The 24,044-nt window shown below is 37.4% G+C and overlaps 1 protein-coding gene across 1 annotated transcript in view; it reads right to left on the minus strand.

Moving 5' to 3' along the window:
- LOC145979341 (uncharacterized) overlaps positions 1 to 24,044 on the minus strand; it is a 273,539-nt gene that overhangs the window by 63,241 nt on the left and 186,254 nt on the right. Inside the window, exons 7-9 of the mRNA XM_083112208.1 lie at positions 18,011 to 18,502; positions 10,499 to 10,723; positions 4,335 to 4,550 (exon numbers count right to left, since the gene is read on the minus strand). Of these exons, the coding sequence (XP_082968334.1) occupies positions 4,335 to 4,550; positions 10,499 to 10,723; positions 18,011 to 18,502 (933 nt within the window). The remainder of the gene's footprint in view (positions 1 to 4,334; positions 4,551 to 10,498; positions 10,724 to 18,010; positions 18,503 to 24,044) is intronic.

The following is a 24,044-nucleotide window of genomic DNA, read 5'->3' on the forward strand; positions in this document are numbered from 1 at the left end:
GACAATGCTCCCAGTCATCGTTCTGATGTGACTCTAAAATCCGATGGTATAGAAGCACTCTTTCTTCCACCAAATGTGACAGCCCTGATACAGCCCATGGACCAAGGGATTTTGGAATCAATTAAACGTCATTATCGACATGCACTTCTTGTTTCCTTGCTGAACGAATGTGAAAACGACTCTACCGAAGTTATGTTGAAGGTGTGGAAAGCAATCAACTTACGAGACGTTGTTTTCCAAACATCAGAAGCATGGGATAAAGTGGAAAACACAACCATAATGAAGACCTGGAGAAAAGTGTGGCCATGCTTTGATGCAGAGTTGGAGCCAGTACTGAGCGACAGCAATGAGCCAGTCAATTTGGAATCATCAATTGCTGACAATATGTACATTGATATGTTACACAAGCTTCCGGGAGGAGGAGAAATTGATGAAGAGGATGTTGCTAAGTGGCTAAATGAGGAAAACTGTGAGATAGACCAAACTTTAACAGATGAAGAAATAATCAAAAGCGTGCAGGAAACTACTAATGATGAAAGTGATGAAGAAGAGGACACAGGAGGGGAGAGCATGAAGATTTCTCACACTGCTGGTGCGGAAGCTGCAGACATCTTCCTGGAGTACATTATGCAACAACCAGATACATGCAGTACATTATGCATTATGCAACAACCAGATACATGCAGTACTGATGTAATGCTTGTAAAGCATTTGCGTGATAAAGCATGCCGCCGTCGCGTATCATCATTGCAACAACTAACAATTCGTGACATGTTTCATAGTGAGTGATACTACTGTATATGTACACACTGAACGACTAAATTTTCTATGTAAATGAATGTACAGTGTCTTTGGATTTAATAAAGTACAGCCTGTATAGTCCCTATGTGTTTAAACTACATAGTAGTATGTAATTTCCGACCCTCTCAATAATCTGGCACTTCCGCGAATACGGCACCCATATGTGCAAGGAATGGCCGGATTAGCGAGAGTCTAGTGTACTTCAGTCAAAAATGCGATTTCGTATATTTTCACTTTTAGTTTCTTAAATATTATATTTGTATGAGAGGATAAAAGTTTATGAAGAGACAAGTAACATGCATTTCCTGAATTAAGTTTACTTTTTATTTCATCTTTAATATCATTTTCGTTTGTTAATATAAATCCTAAGTATTTAAATTCGGAAACTGATTCAAATGAGTTGTTATCAATAATTACATTTTGATTATCACCCAACACTTGGTTTCAGCCTGCAAGGATATATTTAGTTTTCTCCTTGCTAACTTCCAACCCTATCTCTTCAGCTGCTTTGAAAAATATTTTAGCATTATTCTTAATTGCATTTTATATCATCCCCTAATAAGTCTACATCATCTGCATATGCTAACAACTGAGTCACATCGTTTAATTTTAGTCCTACATTAGTTTTATTTTACCTTCCTAACAGCACATTCTAAGACAAAATTAAAGAACAATGGAGATATTGCATCTCCCTGTCTTAACCCATCCTGAATTGTAATTTTGTCAGACATATTAATACCCACATGAATTTTACTTTCTGTTTCATTATTGCATACTTTTATCATATTAACAAGCTTCTTATGTATTCCAAACATGACTAATATATTATATAAATTATCTCTTTTAACACAATTATATGCTTTTTAAAAATGAATGAATACGTGATGGTCATTTTGATTATAGTCCCACTTTTTCTCAAGTGTCTGTCTGATGTATAATATTTGATCTATAGTTTATCTGTAGTTGGTGCAGTAATAGCATTGTGGCCTTGAAATCAAAGGGTCCCAGGTTCGATACCCGGTGGAGGCACATAGTGGTTCGAATCCCACTTTAAACTGTAGGTCCATGCTCGATTAGCCTTACTGTGCATAAAGTGGACTTAAAACACCAACTCAATCAATCAATAGTTGTTCTGTTACATTTACACACTGATAAACCCCTATAATTTCATTAGTGTATGGGATTAGTCTTGTTAAAAGAATGCTAGGTAATATTTTATATGATGTTGAGAGAAGAGGAATTCAACGAAAATTGTTTTTTTTTAATGCAGGAACAATAATAGAAAAAGCAAATAAATAATTTAATAACAATAATTTAATGTTCTAAAATAGCTATGTGTTTTTCCAGTTTTGTTTAATTGAGCTCCACTGAAAAGCTATATTTGTAGTCAGATCGAAATATCTCCACTTCTGATACTTAGCAGTAAAGTTGAGTCATGAATCTCCAATTTACTGACTATTTTCAAGAGTCAGGCATATTCCTAAGAATATGTAAATTTCATAAATTGGAATTACGTCCTCTGATTCTCACATGATGATATAGAAGTTTGCTCTGAGTCACTATGATTCAGTTCCTACATGAAACAAAAAGTTAAAAATTGTAGCATTTTTTGATGAACTATAAACAGTTTAACTATAACTAGGAAAGTATAAACACCCCACATCCATAGATTCTACACAAGGACACTACCTATGATGTACAGGAGGGTGTTTACATGGGGGAGGGGCAGGAGAGGGTTGGAACTTTCCTTCTTTCGGCCAGCATTCATTTAAGAAACGGCAAAACAATGAGTGTTAAAAATGGCAAAATGTAGGACCATGTGGTCATATTTGTCTGTTATGAAAATCTTCGATTTGCCACTGTGTGAAGTTAAGCTAAGCTAAGCAATGGCATCATCAATATATTTTAAGTGTAATGATGTAAGTATAATGTAACTTTGCAAAGGCAAAACAATCAACATATTCAAGGGATAAGTGCATAAAAGCTAAACATGAATTCTATGTTGTATTATTAATACTGACTATAATGCTTCAGTCTTATTTGATTTTTCTTATACTCATACATATAATATACCTAGTCTGGCCATAAATATTGTTACAAACTTTCGGCTTGGACTGTACATCCGGTAGTCAGGCTCATGAACCATGCTTGTACTGAAGTTCACTCATGACCAGTGTATGTTCAAGTGTGAAAGAGTAAGCGTGTATCATCTTGTGCTTAGCATGGAGTGGGGCGAATATGAAAATAGAGTAGCAGTAATTGCTCTGCATATGGTTGGGAAGTCACTCACTGAGATTTTCCAGACCCTAAAAATCCAGAAGATCAGCAAAAAGTTTGTGTATCAGACAATCCACAGAATCACTGAGACTGGTAGCATGAAAGATCGCCCAAGAGTTGGTCGACTTCACACCGTATGAACAGTGGTGGCTGTTAAAGCAGTGATGGCTTGCATCGGCCGAAATCCCATCCGGAAGCAAGTGATAATGGCACAGGAGCTGAATATTTCACAAGAATCAACGTTCAGGGTACTTAATGAAGACCTTGGAATTGGAGCTTACCAGTGGAGTACTGGAAATTTCCTAACGACTCAAGTGAAGAAGCAGAGGGAACTGAAATCGAGACGGCTCCTGCAGCGGTATGTTGCCAATGGGCATTGCAGGATTCTCTTCACTGATAAGAAATTTTTCACCACTGAATAAAGTTTTAACCGCCAAAATGAAAGGGAATATGCTTCAAATACTCGAGAAGTTTGTGAAAGAGTTCCAAAAAATCAGAGATGCCACCAGCCCTCCTCAGTCATGGTTTGGTGGGGGTGAGCTATGCGAGTTCCACCAGGCCTCATTTTTTAGAAAAGGGCTTGAAAGCCATGCGAAAGTGTATGTGGAAAGTGTCCTGGACCCTCTCGTGACACTGTTGACCTAAACAATATTTTACAATGAATCCTGGATGTTCAAGAAATATTCTGCCCCAGCTCATAAGGCAAGGATGATGAGACGGTGACTGGAGACCAGTGTACTCGATTTCATCTCCACTTTTGATTGGCCATCTGATAGCCATGATCTCAGTACCTTGGACTACAAACTGTGCCCAGAGCTAGAGTGGACTGTCTGCAAGAAGAGGCACCCTATAACTGAAAGTTAAAAGCACTCCTTGATAGCAGCAGGGGAGGACTTTCCCATCAAGATCATCCGTGCTGCAATAGATGCCTGGCCAGGGAGACATCGAGCCTTTGTGAGGGCGAAAAGTGTACATTTTGAAAACTGATTGGTGCTATTTGCGTGTAATATATCTAAATGTAACATACTAAAAGAACATTTAAAAATCTGAAACCATATTAAATTTATTCACAAAATAGTGTGATTAGGTAAAATAAAATAAAAATATAAATTCAAATACCCTCATAAAATTTTCTACGATGACTAAATTTTATGCACCATGTTGATTACTTGTTAATCAAGCTGTAAAAAGAAAGAAAATAAATGTTTGTATATGCATTAGCACTGACTGTGTATAAATACTAAAATATATTTTACCTAATTGGCAAAAACGACCAGTGAAGCCAGGTTTGCAGTGACACCTTCCTCTTCTGCATGATCCATTATTTTTGCAGCTTGGAATGCATCTGTGTTCAATGCAACTGTAACCGTCGTCTGCCAGTGTGGAATGTCCATGGCAAAAACATGCAAAGCTGCCAAATGTATTGCGACACACATGGTGGCACACCTCTGGTTTTTCACATTCATTCACATCTGAGAAAAAAAGAATACTACTGTCGGGTTAAAAATTATAGATACTTGAGTTTGGACTAGGGATGGCCAAACGGATCCGGATCCGAAAAATCCGGATCCGGATCCAAAAGTTACGGATCTGGATCTGGATCCGAAAATTCCAGATCCGGATTCGGGTCTGAAAGTTTTGGATCTGGATCCGGATCTGAAAGTTCCGGATCCAAGAGTTCCGGATCCACGGATCCAGATCCGGGTCTGAAAGTTTCGGATCTTGATTCGGATCCGAGAGTTCCTGATTTGGATCCGGATCCGAGAGTTCCTGATTTGGATCTGGATCCGAGAGTTCCGGATCCGAAAATTTCGGATCTGGATCCGAGAGTTTCGTATCTCAATCCCATTATAATATTACCACACCTTAAAAGGTATTATGATCTTCGATTACAAAGAAATTTTTCGTTAGTCCTACAAGAATTTTTTTCAAGTGTTGTTCCTAACATACTTTGCTACGCATCGACTAACACACTCGTGCACAAAAATAATCTTACTTGTTTAACATAAAATGTCAGAGGTGATTTTGTAAATGCCATTGAAATGAATATGTATTCGAATGTGTTGGAAATGAAAACACACATAAATGTGAGACATTCCATTCCAGGATGAAACCTTTAACACATATAACAAGATAGAAATGTTATACAAAAATTATACAATTGTTCTACAGTTACAGTTTTACAAATTAAAATAAAACATTATAATATATGCAGTGTTATATAATTACAAAGTGTAAGACTAACAAGGGAGGTTATCTAAGTGTCCCCCTACGATTTCCATGAAACTTGGCAGGTGTGTGTATAAAGGGGCCCAAAGGAAGAAATACGTGTTTTTTTTTGTTTCGGCTAAAAACTGTTTTAGGGAGCAAAATTCCCTCAAATGTCAAGATGAGGACAAATTGAAGTTGGGGGGCCCGACCCCTGTGTCCCCCTCCGATTTTCATGAAACTTGGCAGGTGTATAGAGGGGCCCAAAGTAAGAAATACGTGTTTTTTTTTGTTTCGGCTAAAAAACTGTTTTAGGGGGCAAAACCCACCTCAAATGTCAAGATGAGGACAATTTGACGTGGGGATCATCTGACCCCTGTGTCCCCCTCCGATTCCCATGAAATTTGACACATGTATAGAGAGGCCCTATGCTCCCTGTTTCTTCCTATGCCATATTTACGTGGTTTTGGAATCAGATCCCCAATTCAATTTCTCCTCATCTTGACATTTGAGGGGGGGGGCTTTATACACCTGCCAAGTTTCATGGAAATCGAAGAGGGAGACTTAGACCTCCCTTGTAAGTGTATTAATTAATTACAAGAATCGCCCACGCGCGCACACACACACTATATATATATGTTTATTAGGGTGTATCGAAAAAAACTTTTTTTCGAAATGTTAAGTGGGGAAAAGGGGCCATTTCTGACCAAAAACACGTTTGATTTTTTTCAGATTTTTTGGAGGTCGTTTAGGTGGCGCGCATCGACCTTGAAGTTTCGATAGTGATTTGGTTATGCAACACGCACAACAATTTCACAGAAATGTAATTATTTGGCTATTTCATGTGTTTTTTCTGCATTATGGTCGTTTATTGTTTTGTTTATGGCAAATATGTTACATTCGTGCCTTAGGGGTGGTTTTCTATGTTGTTTACGTATGCTTTTGGTCAAAAATTGTCAATTTGAGGCTAAAAACTCCATATTTTTCTATTGATGGTTACCAATTGGTTTCGACTGTGTTTTATTCGAAGGTTTTCCGATATAAAAGACTAAATAAAATATTTTGGCTTTCTACTTGTCCCGATTTCTCCCACACCACTTGAGAGATCTGATTAATAGGGTCATTCAACAAAACGCATTCTTGGCCCATCCTGAAAATCTCCTGCTGGCTTTAATAACCGACAAAATCCCAGAAATAAGAAGTTTTGGTTGGCAAAGAATTAAGAAAGCAAGAGGATTGAAAGAAAGGCAAAAGAATTCGCACTTTTGTTTTACCAACCATCAATTTTAATGCAGACCAATACTATGACATGGTTGATTGGGCTTCATGCTCCCTCCATCACGAGACTACGTTGGCCAATAATATTACAAATGAAGAAGTAGATGACTACAATAAAAACAAAAATATAGCGGAAATTCAAGACTTCCCCTGCCACACACAAGGAGTGGAGCGACTTGTGAAAATTATCACAGAGGCTGCTTCTTCCATTTTCGGCGCCAGCGCACGTGATGGCTACATCAAAGCGAAATTCGAATCTAGAGAACATATGCCGACATTTCGAACAAAAAGTGACTATAAAGTTCAAGGAGAAAACTAGAAGAAAATCTTGGCCTGCCCCTTAGTAAAATTATGTTTGCCAACATCATTTGGGTGGGTGGAGCTCGCAGTCCAGCCACCTCCTCGTGGTGAGCTCTGGGTTATTTTCAAAGCATAATAAGCTATGAAAATAAGCGAAGCGCTGGACAGTAATTGAGGAACTGTTAGCAATTAGAAAGCCAAAATATTTTATTTAGTCTTTTATATTGGAAAACCTTCAAATAAAACACAGTCGAAACCAATTGGAAACCATCAATAGAAAAAATGGGGTTTTTAGCCTCAAATTGACAATTTTTGACCAAAAGCTTACGTAAACATGCATAGGAAACCACCCCTAAGGCACGAATGTAACATATTTGCCATAAACAAAACAATAAATGACCATAATGCAGAAAAAAACACATGAAATAGCCAAATAATGACATTTTTGTGAAATTGTTGTGCGTGTTGCATAACCAAATCACTATCAAAACTTCAAGGTCGATGCGTGCCACCTAAACGACCTCCAAAAAATCTGAAAAAAATCAAACGTGTTTTTGATCACGAATTGCCACTTTTCCGCACTAGCCACCTTAACACTTCGAAAAAAAGTTTTTTTTCGATACACCCTAATGTGTATGTATATTATATATATATATATATATATATATATATGTATATTAGCAGGTAACAATATGTTATAAGCACATTCTTACTTTCCAAAGAAGCGCATGTGGGATAGCTAAACGGATCCGGATCCGAAAATTCTGGATCCGAAAGTTTTGGATCCGGATCCCAAAGTTCTGGATCCGGATCCCAAAGTTCTGGATCCGGATCCGAAAGTTCTGGATCCGGATCCGAAAGTTCTGGATCCGGATCCCAAAGTTCTGGATCCAGATCCGAAAGTTCTGGATCCGGATCCGAAAGTTCTGGATCCAGATCCAAAAGTTATGGATCCGGATCTGGATATGAAAATTCCAGATCCGCGGATCTGGATCCGAAAAATTTTAGGATCCGGATCCTTAGGATCCGGAACCAACCGGATCTGGATTTCGGATCCGCCAGGATCTGGATCTGGCCATCCCTAGTTTGGACTCCAATTAAAAATTAACCAGTAGACCTACATAAAAACGAGTTACGTCAAAACTTAGCCAACTCAATTCTGTGTTGCCGGCCCCGCTGGCAGAATGGTTAACACATCGGACTACGATGTGGTCCTGGGTTTGAATCCTGACCTGGGCATGGATGTTTGTGAGTGTCCATTCATCAATTTTATCATATCATCACTCATCCCCGTCTTTGCAAATTAGCCAAAAGTGGTACAAAAGGAATAGTAAAATAAATCAAATCAAATCAAATCAATTCTGTTTTATTCTATGCTAAAAAAGTGTTTTTTCTTACAGTAAGCCTTCGAGTTTTTCAAACAGTTGCTCTCTATGAAATTCTATAAATAAAAAACGTGTGGTCCGATCATGATGAAATTTTAGTGTGGTATAGGCAGAAATTCTTGATTTTTAGATTTTTAAAACTAGTAAAAAAACGTTTTTATAAATTTTGCGAAATACCTTTTTCTCAAATTAGGCACACACAGGAGATTTTTAGATTTTTCAGCAAAAAATGCAGGTTCAACCAGGACTCGAACCTGGGTCTCTAGCATACTGTGGCATTGCTGTAGAACTGAGCTACCGAGCTGGCCTGGATTTGCCTTATTTTTCGCTGTCACTGTTTACGTCTACAGCAGCGGTTCTTCAACTGTGGTCCACCCAGTGTTCCACAAAGGTTCGGAAAAATACTAAGACAAGAGCATTTACTCTTTAATGCTAAGAATGAATTATGAGACAACGAAAATTATTCAAATGTACTGTGTCTATTTACTGAGTGATCTCTGAAGGGGGTCTAGGAAAGTTCAAGAACCATTGGTCTACAGTATTTCAAAGGCAACAGATCCCATTGCGGTAACTATTTCACACAGGTAAAAGAACAGCAGCAAAAAATCAGGCGAAGCCAGGCTGGCTCAGTAGCTCAGTGGTAGAGCAATGGCATGGTATGCTAGAAACCCGGGTTTCAGTCCTGGTCAAGCTTGCATTTTTCGCTGAAAATGTACCTTTTTCTTAGTATTGGGTAGTCTTACAAATACAATATTGGTTGTTGTTTTGAAGCTCTTCACATCTGTTTTTAAAACCCATTATAATTGTCAATTCACATTTCGAAACCAATTTTATACAGATTTTTAATCAACAGGGTAAAGATGCATGTGAAATGGGGAAACTGCAGGCTGTCACTGTGAGTCAGTGTTAGCAGTAACTGGTTAATATTTAATTGGAGTCCAAACTCGAGTATCTATAATTTCAAATATGACAGTAAACTTTGCAATCTATAACAAAAGCAAGGAAAATAAACTACACTGTGAAAAATCACCTACAATTACAGTACAAGCATAATCACCTATCCAGGTTGGATGTTTTAACTATAAAAACTAATGTGTTGCCTCTCAAATAGCTTATTATAGGATATCAAATTGATGTATTGTCTCTGAGAAATGTGTCATGCAAATGCACAGAATAATTTACACCAAAGTAAAGTTCATATTTTGAGTCAAAACTGAAAAAAAATACAGAAATGCAAATGTTTATTGGAGTAAATAAGTATGTTATCCACTACACAAAGTAAAATGTATATATTATATCATAGAATATTTTAAAATTTTTCTTTATATTTTCTAAAAGGTTGGCATAAATTAGACAAATATTTTGGAAGAAAACAGTACGTGCATTAAATGAAGAAAACAGTACGTGCATTAAATGTAATAACATTTATGACTTAATGTAAGATTTTTAAGTAATTCATACACCCATTGTGAATTTTAATCAGAAGCAAATTGATAAAGAAAAACTTAAAAAGCTGGAGCTGATATGCTCTGAGGGGAAAAATTATATAAATAAAATACATTGAATATTTTGCATTTCACACAGAAATAGGAAATATTTTAAAGATAGTAAGTTTTTATTTGTGGATAAATATCATGCTTTAAGAATACATCATCATAAAAAATACACTGCTCCACAAAACTTAAGGAACAGCAGGGGATTATAAGACCAAGTAGAGTATTAGAGAATATTGTGAGTCTTGAGAATAACATTACAATAAAATATATCTTTTGCACAGCATCATCCAAGTTTATTTAAGCTTTGTCATGCTACACTGACATATGCGGAGAGGGGTTGATGAGGCTTCAGCCCCATCAGAAATTGAGAAAAAAAACATTTTGTGTTCATATGTTCACAATTTCCATGGAGCATTTGGTCTGAAGTTCCTCTTTATGGATGACAATGCTCGACACATATTGTGTCGGAATTCCTGGAAACAGATCACCCGTATTGAGTGGCCTGAATGCTCACCGGACCTTAATCCTATCGAGCATGTTTGGGATGCTCTTGATCAGGGCTTATGCACACCAATAAGGTACAGATGCAACATGCAACGAAAATGACCAGCAACATTGCAAAATGGTACAAATAAAAGGGTGAACCCTCTTTTTGTGTTTGTTTCCTTCTGTTCCCTTTGGTGTTCCTTAACTTTTGAGGAGCAGAGTAGATTAGCAAATACAAAATGATGTCAACATATAAAATGATCTAACCTGCAGTGCATATGGCACCTGAAAATCCTGGTAGACATCTGCAATCTCCATTTACACAGGTCCCACCATTCATACAATTAGGTCTGCAACCAACGGGCTTACATGATTTTTTGTCTGCATTAAGTGTATGCTTTGGTGGACATACACACAAGAAACTTCCATATGTGTTGACACATTTATAGCTGCATCGTACATCTTCTGGTAAAACTTCACATTCATTTACATCTGTAACATAATGCATGTTAGAATAAGAACACACTAAAAAAAATTCAAATGATGTGTACGTGTATACAACAGAGGCAGATTTAGAAAAGGGCAACTTGGTTTGATTGATTGATTGATTTGGTTTCATTTACTTTGCTTTTGTGCCACTTTTGGTTATTTGCCAAGATGAAGATGAGTGATGATATGATGAAATTGATGAAGGGACACTCGCAAAGAACACCCATGCCCAGGCCAGGATTCAAACCTAAACTGCTACTATAATACTTGGGTGGAAGCTACACTGTTTCCAAAGATAATCACTTGAAATTTGTTGGCACATTGGCATAGTCATAAAATCTAGAAAAATCTGCCAATGTTTCTTGTCTGGCTTTTGAGCGAGCGAAAATAAAAGTATCTCAATTTTTTAATTTCTATTTTGGCTGCAGATTTTTTCATTCCAAGCATGACAAGTTTCCCTGGCATGGCTCAAACTCTTCTTGTCATCTTTTCTCCATTTAGCCACATATGCTTCCTCAAATTTGGTGTCTTTTGGCTTCCACACATAGAATCATGACAGTGCTGTACTTTCTTGAACAATAATTTTTATGACCACGGGTTCGATACCAGGTGGAGGCACATAGTGGTTCCGATCCCACTTTAAATATGTCCAGTCCCAATTAGCCTTTCTGTGCATGAAGTGGACTTAAAACACCAACTCAATCAATCAATTTATGACAGTAATTGGTTAAATTAAATTAAGTTACATAAAATTTAAACTGCATTAATTGAAATTCTTTTTCTCGCATCTTTTTGTAGCAGGCGTGCTATCCCAATTGGAAATTTCAGTTTCCATTTTCTATGGCACATAAGCTGATTACAATGGAACTAAACTTACTAACTAACTAACTCTCTAGCCTTCTTAAACCCAAAGGTTCATGACTGCAGAAACACAGGCTTTCCATCTATCCCTATCCTGAGCAAGATCTATATACTCTTTTCCATCCCTACCAATTTCCTTTAGGTCCATCTCAACGTTATCCCTCCGTCTTTATCTTGGCCTTCCTACAGGTCTCTTACCATCAGGTTTCCCAACATGAACAATGGAGCTGTATAACTAATTTAGTTTATTTTTCTTTTCTTTCTCCTGTTCTAATTTGATCACATTTGTACAAGAAATGAGTGTGAATAAAATAGGAAATAACATTACACATACATGTCAGAAGTTAGTCGTCACTTTAAGCATGAGGCCTTGTGTGATGGTATGCATTGCACAACCGTTACAGTGGCTATGAAAACGAAAAAGAGAAATAGAAAGTTGAAAATTGTACACTACACAAAGAATCAAATTTGAAGTAGAAATATCATAGCAGTAGCCTTCATAGCCCTGACTCAAAATTCTGCAGACATTGATTGATCGATTGATTATTCACCTTGGGGATTACACTGATCATGGTTTTGTCAATTACATGATATCATATTACATTGCATATTACAATAGCTACACAGTATATGATCCAATCCGATACATAATATATTTGAAGATTAGGTGGCCCAGTCGGTAACGCGTCTGACTACCATGCTAAAGGTCCCGGGTTCAATCCCCGGCCGGTTCAAATCCGGGAACTTTTCTAACGGTGGAAGCGGCCCCGGCGCCTACCCAGCGTCGAATAACATGGGTACCTGGGGGGAAACCCTGGGGGGTAAAGGCGGTCAGGGGCATGATGCTGATCACATCACCCCCACTCACGACCGGATCAAGAAAGTGTGGGGCGTTACCCCCACACCCCCTGTACGCCTTCATGGCATGGTGCTATGCACAGGGGAACACTTTACCTTTACCTTCATACATAATGAGGGTATAAACATATATTCGTATCAATATAAAGATTAACAGAGTAAACAGATTTGTTCATCACTCTTTATATTCTATCAGTGTTTTTTTTTTTTAATATTCATTTGGTTCCTTAATTTTTTCTGGGAATTCATTCACTTTGTAGTACATGTTTTCTAGGAGGAGTTGCTGGACATGTTTTCTGAATTGCTTTTTGCACATTTGCTTGTAGTGATTAGGTAATTTATTGAATACTATCTGATTACCTGGCATTGCCCAAGTAATTATTTACCCCAATCTTGTATTAGACAGGAAAATAATGAATGCTAACTATAATGTAAAATGTAACTAATTTTAAATGTGATCGTGAATGTCACCAATTAGCTTAGCGACTGTGAAAACTATGGATTCGACACTAATGTAGGTCATTTGTGGCATTTTATTTTTCACCCCCTCTCACCCCCATGCCGATAGGTGATGAACTTGGAGTTGAACTGCATTGGGAGTGTCACGAAAACTATGGATTCCATTCACAACACAGCCTGAATGTTAGACAACCAGAGAAAAACTATCGTTGTCTGGATTGCATAAAGTCACAGATGTCTGTTTGTGCGGAATTAATATCGGTGGTTCTCGATTATTTTTACATGTTACCCCTTCCCACCCCACCCCTAGGGGTGCCAGGGGTGTCTTACCCCAAAATATTATTTCCAGATTGCAAGTGATACGTGTACCAAGTTTGGTTGAAATTGCTCCAGGCATTTGAGAGTTATGCCGGAACAAACAAATATACACACCCACACACACATACATCCATTTTTATATATATATATAGATTAATAGTCCTGTATGGTCAATGCTGTTTTTTGATGTCTGCAGTCTGATTGGTTTTAAGTGAAAATTCTGAGCTGTTTTTGCATTGTGATTGTGAAGGGCACAGTTTTTGTTAAATAGGTGAAAATGTTCATGTATGAAAGTGACTGTTTCTAAAATATATATACATGGTACTGGTAGGATACGAAGACATTGGAATAAAGGTTTACTGGCTGATCTTGGAGTTTCATGGCACATTATTCTGATAATTCTTTCTTGCAGTTTGAGTATAGTGTTTGTTTTGGATGAAATCCCCCAGAACGGGATACCATATGCAATTCTTGAATGCACTAGAGCATAATATGTTGTTCTTAGTGTTTCTGTTGTTACAATATTTGCAAGGATTCTGGACGTATGGCAGGATGAATTGAGCTTTTCTGCTAGCACTTGAATATTTATGTCCCTTGTAAGATTCCCATCGATCCATACTCCTAGGAATTTGCTCCTTGGGCTTTCTACTATTTTCTTTTTCATTGAGTTCTATATTTATATTTTGTCGTGCCACTTTCTCAGGATTACAGTTAACACTGAAGGTGAACATATCAAGAATAGACTTAAATGTAGCAAACCATAGTACAGAATTCTGGTGGGCACCATGGAGTAGTTAGTATATGTAGTAAATCACAGATCCCTTGAAAGTTCAGTCCCCACAACAGGAAAAAAATAAATGTCTTTGCCTGAAGATGAAAGAAGAAGATATGCTCTCTCAAAAAGGAGTGATAGAATAGATATAACTAAAATTAAAATGTTCAATTCCTCCATATTTCAAGGATAAGAATAGAATAGAATAGATTTATTTAATCCATGAATCACATATTTGCATTTACATGCTGTGATATTGGACATGTCAAGTTTTCTTTAAAGTGTAATAATGCAATGAAATACAACATATGGATACTGTGAAATATATATGAGTTACATTTCAAAAGTAAGAGTCGATTGATAATATCAAGCAAGAAAACAAGTGTAGCAACACTGTATTAATGGATACAAACACATACATATCCACTTCATTTTTCAACACAGTCACCATTATTTTTTAGCACTTTTCGTACCATGGAACAACAAGCTTTTAATACCTTCTGCATAGAAGTTTGCCACATGGGAGTTCAGACAATCCAACACTGCCTTTTCATAATCTCTGTTTCTTCAAATCATTGAGATGCAATTACACTTTTTAAGGTGTAGGAAGATGTGATATCCACTAGGTGCAAGCTCTGGACTATATGGGGAATGATAAAAAAAGCTGAATTTCCTTAACACACCTATTTTGTTTCTTCAAAAGGCAAAATTTACAGCAATTTTGCTCTAAATGTACTTTTACACCCCTAAATAGAAACGTACACCCCAGATGGAAAATTCTGTCTGTGCAATTATGATAGAATAATGTATTATATTATTATATAATGAACAAAACAATTATGTCTACATACGGTTGATTTGTCAAGTAAACTTTCCGTTATATTGAAGGGTAATAGCAATTAGAATTCCTAGTTTTTGAACAATAAGAAAAGTTCGAAATGTTTGGGTGAAGTGATATATGTGAGACTAACTCTCAACAGTGAAATTGTTGATACTTTTCATTTATTGTTTGAGTAGCTGGAGGAGATAAACAGGGTGTGTGGAAATGATTATAAACTAAACATGTAAACTTGTAACATGAATGAGGGGAAATTCCATTCTCATGAAAGGGTCATTTTCTACTATGAGAGACATAAGTCGTTCCCTGAAGTGTGCGAAATACGAGTATTTCACATGTATTTATCATACTACTGATATTCAAGAATCTTTATAGTTATGTCAAATATAAATATAAAATTACTCTGATATTGATGCATATCTGTTGATAAATACATTAGAGACTGAAAAAAAAGTTGCACCAGTGGACTCGAACACACAACCTTTGGATCGTAAACCATATCTCTAACTATTCCCCTACAGTTTTTACAAGCATGGGAAGGTTTACATATCAACGGATGATATTCAACTTGATGTCGTCACATGGTGCACTTTTGGAAGAAACAGCATGAAGTCAGGCACAGAGATTTGAACGTGTTAAGGAAAGTGTATGAGAAGCCTTCTTACAGCAAGATATTTGAGATATTTTATGAGTAGACATTCCTTAAATGAATCATACTTTGAATTTCTTTGGCAAAGGTCATGCACACAATGCTTACCCAGCATGTTTTCAATGCAGAATCTGATCTGTTTGCCTGCAACATGGTGGCGGAGAGTGATTTCACACAATGAATTGTGGGGGAAGTTGTTTGCTGAATATCATCATTACTTTAAATGTTTCATCATGGATCATTTGGATTTTTTAAAGATTTTTCAAACGTGTTTGTTATTAGACTGCTTTAACTTTCTTTGCCATGTACAGGAATACTTCCGGGACACATTATTTAGTCAAAGTTTCCACAAAAGCCAATATATGATTCCCTAAGAACTTAAAATGAGAACAGCATGTTCAGGTCACACTATCTGATCTTAAATTTTTTGATACTTCAGGTTTTGCCACTATCAACTGAGCATTTAGTTACCTGACAAATAGTGCTTCCAGTACATGCATAGATCCAGAAATTATGTGTTTAGTGAGCATGTTTAGTGAGCATGGAAACAACCTGCTTGCAATATTAAATGTCAGAAAAAAAAACCTCACTCCCACTCAATCAGAAACATCTCAAGTCTCAGTTTGCCTTGTTGCAGAACTTAAACTTATCAGTCCTCCTTTATTCACACAACTACAAATGCCCAAAGTCTGGAAAGTGCTCCAGAAAACAAGCATAACAACGAAACCTTCAACCTTTATCATGATAAATTCTCGGAAACATTGTTCAATCATTAGAAGCAAGATAAATCCACAAATTATAAACCAAAAGTTCCTGTGAGTTGCTAGAATTACCTTCACTTACTTTCATTCAGTAATTTATTGCAATGTTCTGACCTGCATTTAGTTCTGTTTTGTTGTCTTGTTCTTAATTTCATTCCATATATTTTTAAATTTTAAATGATTATTCACTTAAGTCTTCTTTGGGTTAGGTGGTAGACCAGAAATACAGCCATATAATTGAAAACTGAACTGAATATATCACTCTAAAATAGATGGAAGGTAAACTTTTCTCACTAGAAAATAAGGAAGAAGAAACTAAATAATGAGATTTAATTAGTTTCATCTGCGTTTTATTATATTAAAATTGTAGGAACTTTAGAATATTAAATATAAATCCTCTGAGATTCTTGTTGACCCATTTTCTTCCTGAAAGTATTTAGTGCGGAATGCCACTGGTATAAAATTATTAAATGCAGTTGAGACTGCTTTATATGTAACTCGGTTCTGTGTAATTCTGTTTTATATGTAAATTACTGTAGGTCCCGGCAAAATATAATTTGAAAACATGTTAATTAAACCTTATTTGTACGTAATGCATTCATACGTAATTCAGTGTTATACATACTAATTTTCACAAAATACAGTTGATTGATTGATTTATTGATTGATTTTGTGTTTTAAGTCCACTTTATGCACAGTAAGGCTAATCAGGACTGGACCTACAGTTTAAAGTGGGATCCGAACCACTATGTGCCTCCACCGAGTATGAAACCTGGGAACCCTTCATTACAAGGCAAAATACAGTTCAGTTTTAACCAAGTTACAACAATCTTACAGAAGTATACATTTCTTGTCATTACAAAAACACAAGGTGAGTTTCAAATATCAAACAGGATAGGTGGGCATGGCAGCAGTCGGTCTTGAGTTGCGAGAAAGATGAGTGCAGCACAGTGGTGTCACACAGAAAGCAAGAAGAGGTGGTGTGTGGCATGAAATCAGAGGAGAAAGATTTGCCGCAGTTGTTCAGAACATGAGATGCATTCTTTTTTATTTAATCGTGATATGAAAGTACACATATTAAAAAGATGCTGACAGCTGACATTTCCCTTGTTCCATAATAAAAACAGAACAGCGGTTCCTTCAGTGAGCATTTTCAGTTGCATCTGGTCGGCCGTGGAGAGCAGAAAGAGTAAAAGCTACAGGTTTGACCAGAAAGTAGAATCTATGTGGGAAGTGGGTGGTAATTCACATAAAACTAAGACTGAAATACATGTAGCTGCAGAATTAGGCATCGCTTACACCATACTTTGCACAGTCATTACTTATTAGTAAAATAAATGCTATTCCAGACAAATTTTTAAAATTGGGTAGTAAATCAACAAAACACAGCCATTAACAAGAGAGAAGAATGCAGAATTGGTAAAGGTGCTTGTAAGAATCAAACTTATAGATTTGTTAATTTACCACTTTATGACAAAATACCCAATACCTGAATAGCAATATCATGTCAACCACTCAGTGCCTTTGGTTTGTAATTGTAATTGTATATACCCAATATTAGGAAACGATGTATCTAAATATGCCTATTGTGTATTCTAATATATTTCTTCATTTCTCGTTAATGACTTCATATTATACCAAATGAAGAGATCAAAACTTTATGCTTTTTCACACCAGATCTTTTCTAATAAATACAAATCTCACAAAAATTAAGTTGGAAATACATAAAAGTACCTATAGAAATATAAATTCATAATATAAAATTACACGTTACCTTCCTCACAGGAAAATCCTTTAAATCCTGGTGGACATTTGCAATTTGTATTTTCACAAATCCCTCCATTAAGGCAGTCTGCAGCACAAAATCTGTCTTTCTGTCTTCCAGGATTTCTCTTATCTTGTAAGGATGAGAGCATATTTGTCCATGCATGGCTACTCAACTGCTTTTCACCCCAAGAGCTGAATTTTTGCTCTGAATGGATATCAGCTTGCCTTGAATTGACCAACCTCACATGCTCATCTTCCATGTAGGGAAAATCGCTATATTTTGATGCCGATTCATCACTTACGTGAGGAACAATATGCTGGCGACATGTTTGGCCATCTGAATTTAGCTCCATGCCATATGGGCACTTGCATAGATACTTCCCAGGAACATTGACACACATGTGAGAACATACATTCAGTTCACACTCATTGACATCGATGCAAGCTTTTCCTTCAGAGGACATGATGTATCCATGGACGCAACTACACTGGAAGCTACCTACAAAACAAATTAAGATATTTTCCCCTTATAATATAAATTTTCTGTCCATAGCACAAAATGGGTTCAAGAATTTTGGGATGAGACACAAAACTATTACAATTACTCATTAATTTCAGTGACTAATTGCCCCTACCAAAAAATTACTCTTTGCAATATATGCAGTGAGTCTTCAAAATCATTAGGCAAAAAATATTTTTTTTCCAAAACAACACAAAATTGTTATTTATAAAAGAAACTAATCATTACTGTGTTTGTGTCATGAATATAAATGCCCATTAGATGCATTTACATTAAATAAAAAATTGGCCACATCAGTATCCAACAAGTTATACTCCATATTGCATAAAAAAAAGGTAAAGTGCTCCCCTGAGCTTAGCACCATGCCATGAAGGCATATAGGGGGTGTGGGGGTAATGCCCCACACTTTCTTGATCCAGTCGTGAGCAGGGGTGATGTGATGAGCATCACGCCCCTGACCAGCTTTACCCCCCCGGGTTTCCCCAGATACACATGTCATTCGATGCTGGGTGGGTGCCGGGGCCACTTCCAAAGTTAGAAAGGTTCCCGGATTTGAACCAGCCGGGGATTGAACCCGGGCCCTTTAGCATGGTACAGTGGGATCCTTGAGTATTACCGTGCAAATTGTCCATGACTATTTTCATTTATTTTTTCTCTTACATCCGATGTGTTTTTAAGCCATAGATTTTTATGTACGATGGTGCAGAAGTTGTCAACAGTTTGTTTTTGAGTTTTCTTTTAATTCTTGAAGATCTTTTTGGGTCGAATAAAGTGCACGAACCTGGTGATGGGCAATTTCCATGGTAATACTCATGGATCCCACTGTACTCAGACATGTTACCGACTGAGCCACAGCGGCCACACCATATATATATATGGAGCATATACTCCAAATTGTATATAGAAGATAATTCATTATGTATATATGTATTTCCTTATCTCTCTTAATGTAAATAACATGAAAGCAAAACAATTATAAAGAAAAATCATGACACCAGAAATGAGGAAATGAAACCACTCAATAACTATAATCCCATTGAGTTACTGTTCTTACAGTACAACTTCAGACCCAGATAACTGTGTTACTCCAGAAGGTATGAATTGCCCATGTAAACTGAAAAGTTGATGATATAAACTTGGAAATATGCTCATGATGTCACTTAGTTGCCTAAGCAAATAATTTTTTTGTGCTGGTAACCTCAAGTTTGCATAGCAAGTTGTAGCTTCCCTGATGGCATTGTGGTAATGTCATCACATTGTAATCAAGGGGTCCTGGGTTTGATTCCCAGTGGAGGCACATTGCACGGTGGTTCGGATCTCACTTTAAACTGTAGGTTCAGTCCCGATTAGCCTTTCTGTGCTTAAAGTGGACTTGAAACAGCAAATCAACAATAAGAACAGCGTAGCAAGTTGTGAAACTAGCCAGCATTTGAAGTGCTTGCTTATCAATTCCATAAAAATACTGGAAGTGTTTTTGTGAAATTGATTGCTCTACAAGAAGAATATAATAGTTTCAGTCATGTTTTCATTTTCTAATGTGCTTAACACTATCATTAAATTTATATATAATCTTAATTAGGAAGCCAGGAGTCTGCCTAGACCTCACATTTCTTATATTTGTTTGATTTTGGGACATATTGTCATATTTTATGAATTTATGTTTCAATTCTTTATTTATGTGAAGAAGAAGTATTTACACAGCTTGATAGTTGGAATGAGGAAATCAGAAGAGCAGGAATGAAATTCAGTGCTGATAGAGTGAGGTGCAAATAACAACAAGAAACAGAGCCAGAAATGAAGCAAGAATAAAGATGGAGATGGAAAAGTTGAGGATAATGAAGAGCTTCAAATATCTAGGAAGCATAATTGAGAGAAGTGGAAGAATAGATGAGGAGGTAAACAGAAGAGGACAAATGGGTGGTGGAATCTATCAAAGCATTTGAAGATTAATTTGGAATAGGGATGTGTCTATGAAATGAAAGAAGGTAATATAAAACACATACTATGTGCCAATAATTATGTACAGAGTAGAGACTTGGACAATGACAGAGAGAGTCAAAAGAAAGATGCAGGTTGTAGAGATGAAATTTTGAGGACTATATTGGGAAAAACTAAAAGGGATAGAATAAGGAATGAGAAGATCCAACAGACAGTTGAGGTGGTGAATCTTCAGAACAAAATACATCAGGCACAGATGAGATGGTTTGGGTACATGAAGAGGATGGATGCAGAAAGACTGCCAGTAAGAGCTTACAATGCACAAGGAGTAGTAATAAGACCAAGATGTCGGTGAAAAGAGCAGATAGTGGAGAGTGTTAGGAGAAGAGAACAAGATTGGAACACCATGGAAAGAGAGGAGTGGTGGAAGACCAGGAAAAAATGGAGATGCAAACCCAGCCAGGAAACGGCAAAGTATGATATGGACGGGTTAAAGTTACAGTGGTGTAAGTCACTGTCTTAAAAATAAAAAATAAACAGTCTGACTCAAAGCACTTTGCTGATCAACACAACAACTGTTTCCTTTATCACTAGACCTTAAACTGTCCTCTGTTGACAGTTGAATGAATCTCAGATTTACTTCACATTTTCTGTTAACAGATTAACTGGTTTCTGTGTCGAAGTATTTTTCTCTCAAAAGTTACACGACTGTAACTTTAACCTGTCCACATGATGATGATGATTTATTTGCAGTTTTCAAGACTACTATATATTATACACTATATACAGAAGGCTGATCAGGTTATATCTGACGGAATTGTCAATGCTTCTGTCACGTGTGTATAGTGGAACCATAAGGAAAGAAACCTGCGCAGAACCCCATCACGCTGGCAGGTGGGGGAAAGGACAGGGGGAAGGAGCCTTCAGCCAGGCTCACGTCAGTGTTGCCAGACCTATTGATTTCTTGGGAGTATTCCTTAATAAACTATTGCTATGGAACCTCCAAGGGCCTGCTCAAAAACATGTTTCCTGCTCATCTTACTTGAACATGGAGGGGAGAGGTAGAGTGGAACTCCACTCAGCCATGAAAAGTGCTGTTTGAACTGTGAAATTATGCCAAATGATACTCAATTGTGCTAGGACATTATTATTATTTTATTACTATTACTACATTACTATTTTAGATGGTTGTATTTTATCCCACCCGAAAATCTATTTCTATTTTAGTTACTTTACGTCGCTTTTGTGTTTTGTGCCTCTACGTGTAAGTACAACAAAATGGATGAATGAAGAACTGATGAAATGAATGAAGTGACACAAACACAGTGAAACGTCCTTGCCTTACTAGGTAGAAACACTGACTTCGTAGCATGGGCAAATTATTTTATACATGTACATGTGTGTGTGTGTGTGTGTGTGTGTGTGTGTGTGTGTGTGTGTGTGTGTGTGTGTGTGTGTGTGTGTGTGTGTGTGTATAAATAAAGGTAAAGTGCTCCCCTGTGCATAGCACCACGCCATGAAGGCGTATAGGGGGTGTGGGGGTAACGCCCCACACTTTCTTGATCCGGTCGTGAGTGGGGGTGATGTGATCAGCATCATGCCCCTGACCACCTTTATCCCCCAGGGTTTCCCCCAGGTACCCATGTTATTCGACGCTGGGTGGGTGCCGGGGCCGCTTCCATCGTTAGAAAAGTTCCCGGATTTGAACCGGCCGGGGATCGAACCCGGGACCTTTAGCATGGTAGTCAGACGCGTTACCGACTGAGCCACCGTGGGCACATATATATACCGTGCGTTCATTTCGATCTGCAGCCGAGAGATCGGGAGAAGCGTGGCGGGCGGCGCTGACGGAGATGCCGACATTTGCAGCCTGTAATGCCCGCTTATTTTTATAGACATATGCAGACATTTATATAAATATTGCAAAACGATCACTAACCTGTGTTATAACATGCAAAAGTTCTTCTGTAATTCATCCAAGTTCTGCTCTTATATACACAAAAAAATACGCTTTAGAAACGATGTTAAGAGCCACAGATAATAAAACATTTTAATCATAGTTTTGACCAGTAACGTCCTGCTTAAGTTTATATCCTTGAAAGAGTTTTGTGCCGATGGGGATCGTTTGGAGGTTTTGAATGTGCAACACTGTATCAAGATTACGCTGTAGAAGAAACCGTTAAAAGTCAATAGTGTTCGTGAGCTTCCTTGCAATCCGAAAACTCCGAGCTCGAGTTTTTTGTTCCTTCGCGACTAGATGAAGACAAGAGTTGTAAATATAGTGGCGAGCAATGTAAACCAAGAGCGTGTTAATTTCGTACTGTGCGCAAGAGTGTTATTCTTGGTTACTTGCAGTTACTTGTTTGTGTTATTGTAGTGTGTATGTGTGACGTGTCAGTGAGACGATTGGAATGCCAGCCGCAAGATTCACGTTAGAACAAAGATTTTTTTATGTATGACACGTACCTACGTGAAAACAAACTCGTGTCGAGACGTGTGTAGGTAATTTGTACAGAAATTCCCATGCGTTTCAACTCCACACAGAGATACGGTTAGACATCTTGTCCTTAAATTACGAGAAACTGTATCGTTAAATTTTAAAACACCTAAGCAAAAACGACGGATTCTAACCGAAGCAAAACTCGATGATATAGGTGCAGCGTTAGAACGTTCTCCAAACAAACCTCTACGCCGTGTTTCACAAGAGGTGGGCATGTCAAAATCATCGGCACATACAGTCACTAAGCTACTAAAATTAAAACCATACTCTTATACAGGTTAGTGCTCGTTTTGCAATATTTATATAAATGTCTGCATATGTCCATAAAAATAAGCGGGCATTTCAGGCCGCAAATGTCGGCATCTCCGTCAGTGCCGCCTGCCACGCTTCTCTCGATCTCTCGGCTGCAGCTCGAAATGGACGCATGGTGTATGTATATATATATATATATATATATATATATATATATATATATATATATATATATATATTAAATGCACCAACATAGAGGCAGCATAACTGACAAATAAAGCATGTGAGTGTTAATAACAAGAAATTTGCTAGAGAACGAAGCGGCATAGTTCAATTAAAAAAGAAATAATTTTGTAGCAGATCTTCTGGTTTCCCAAGGAACAATCTCCCGATTTTTTCAAGTCTGATCTGGCAACACTGCCCCAATCACTGATAACGGCAGGGAAGATGTGCCAACGCTTTTGACGGAAGGTTTTTTTCCTTGTGGTCGAGCTATAGTTGCGCCAGAACCTTGAAACCGGCATTGAAACCAGTGTTGTGTCTGAGCTTGTAGAGTTGCCGGAGCGTCGTGTTCCTGCCAGTGAAATGCCGTCGAAAATTAACCAATATTGGAAAGGCTACATCATGGCTTTCTTCTATACACATTTTTTGTACAACTGAAAACAGTGTCGGGAAAATGGTTTAACCATTGAAGTGACCACAGCTAAAGATATCATGGCCAGGCAAACACAAAAGGTGCTCATGCAGAAACATTCACCAACAAAAGGGGCCCTTTCGAGGTAGCCAGTGAAAGTGACGCCTGAGGTGCTTTATGGAATTTGGCGAATTGCA

This window comes from Lepisma saccharinum, chromosome 1 (genome assembly GCF_977018435.1).
Source record: "Lepisma saccharinum chromosome 1, izLepSacc3.1, whole genome shotgun sequence".
Lineage (NCBI taxonomy): Eukaryota > Metazoa > Arthropoda > Insecta > Zygentoma > Lepismatidae > Lepisma > Lepisma saccharinum.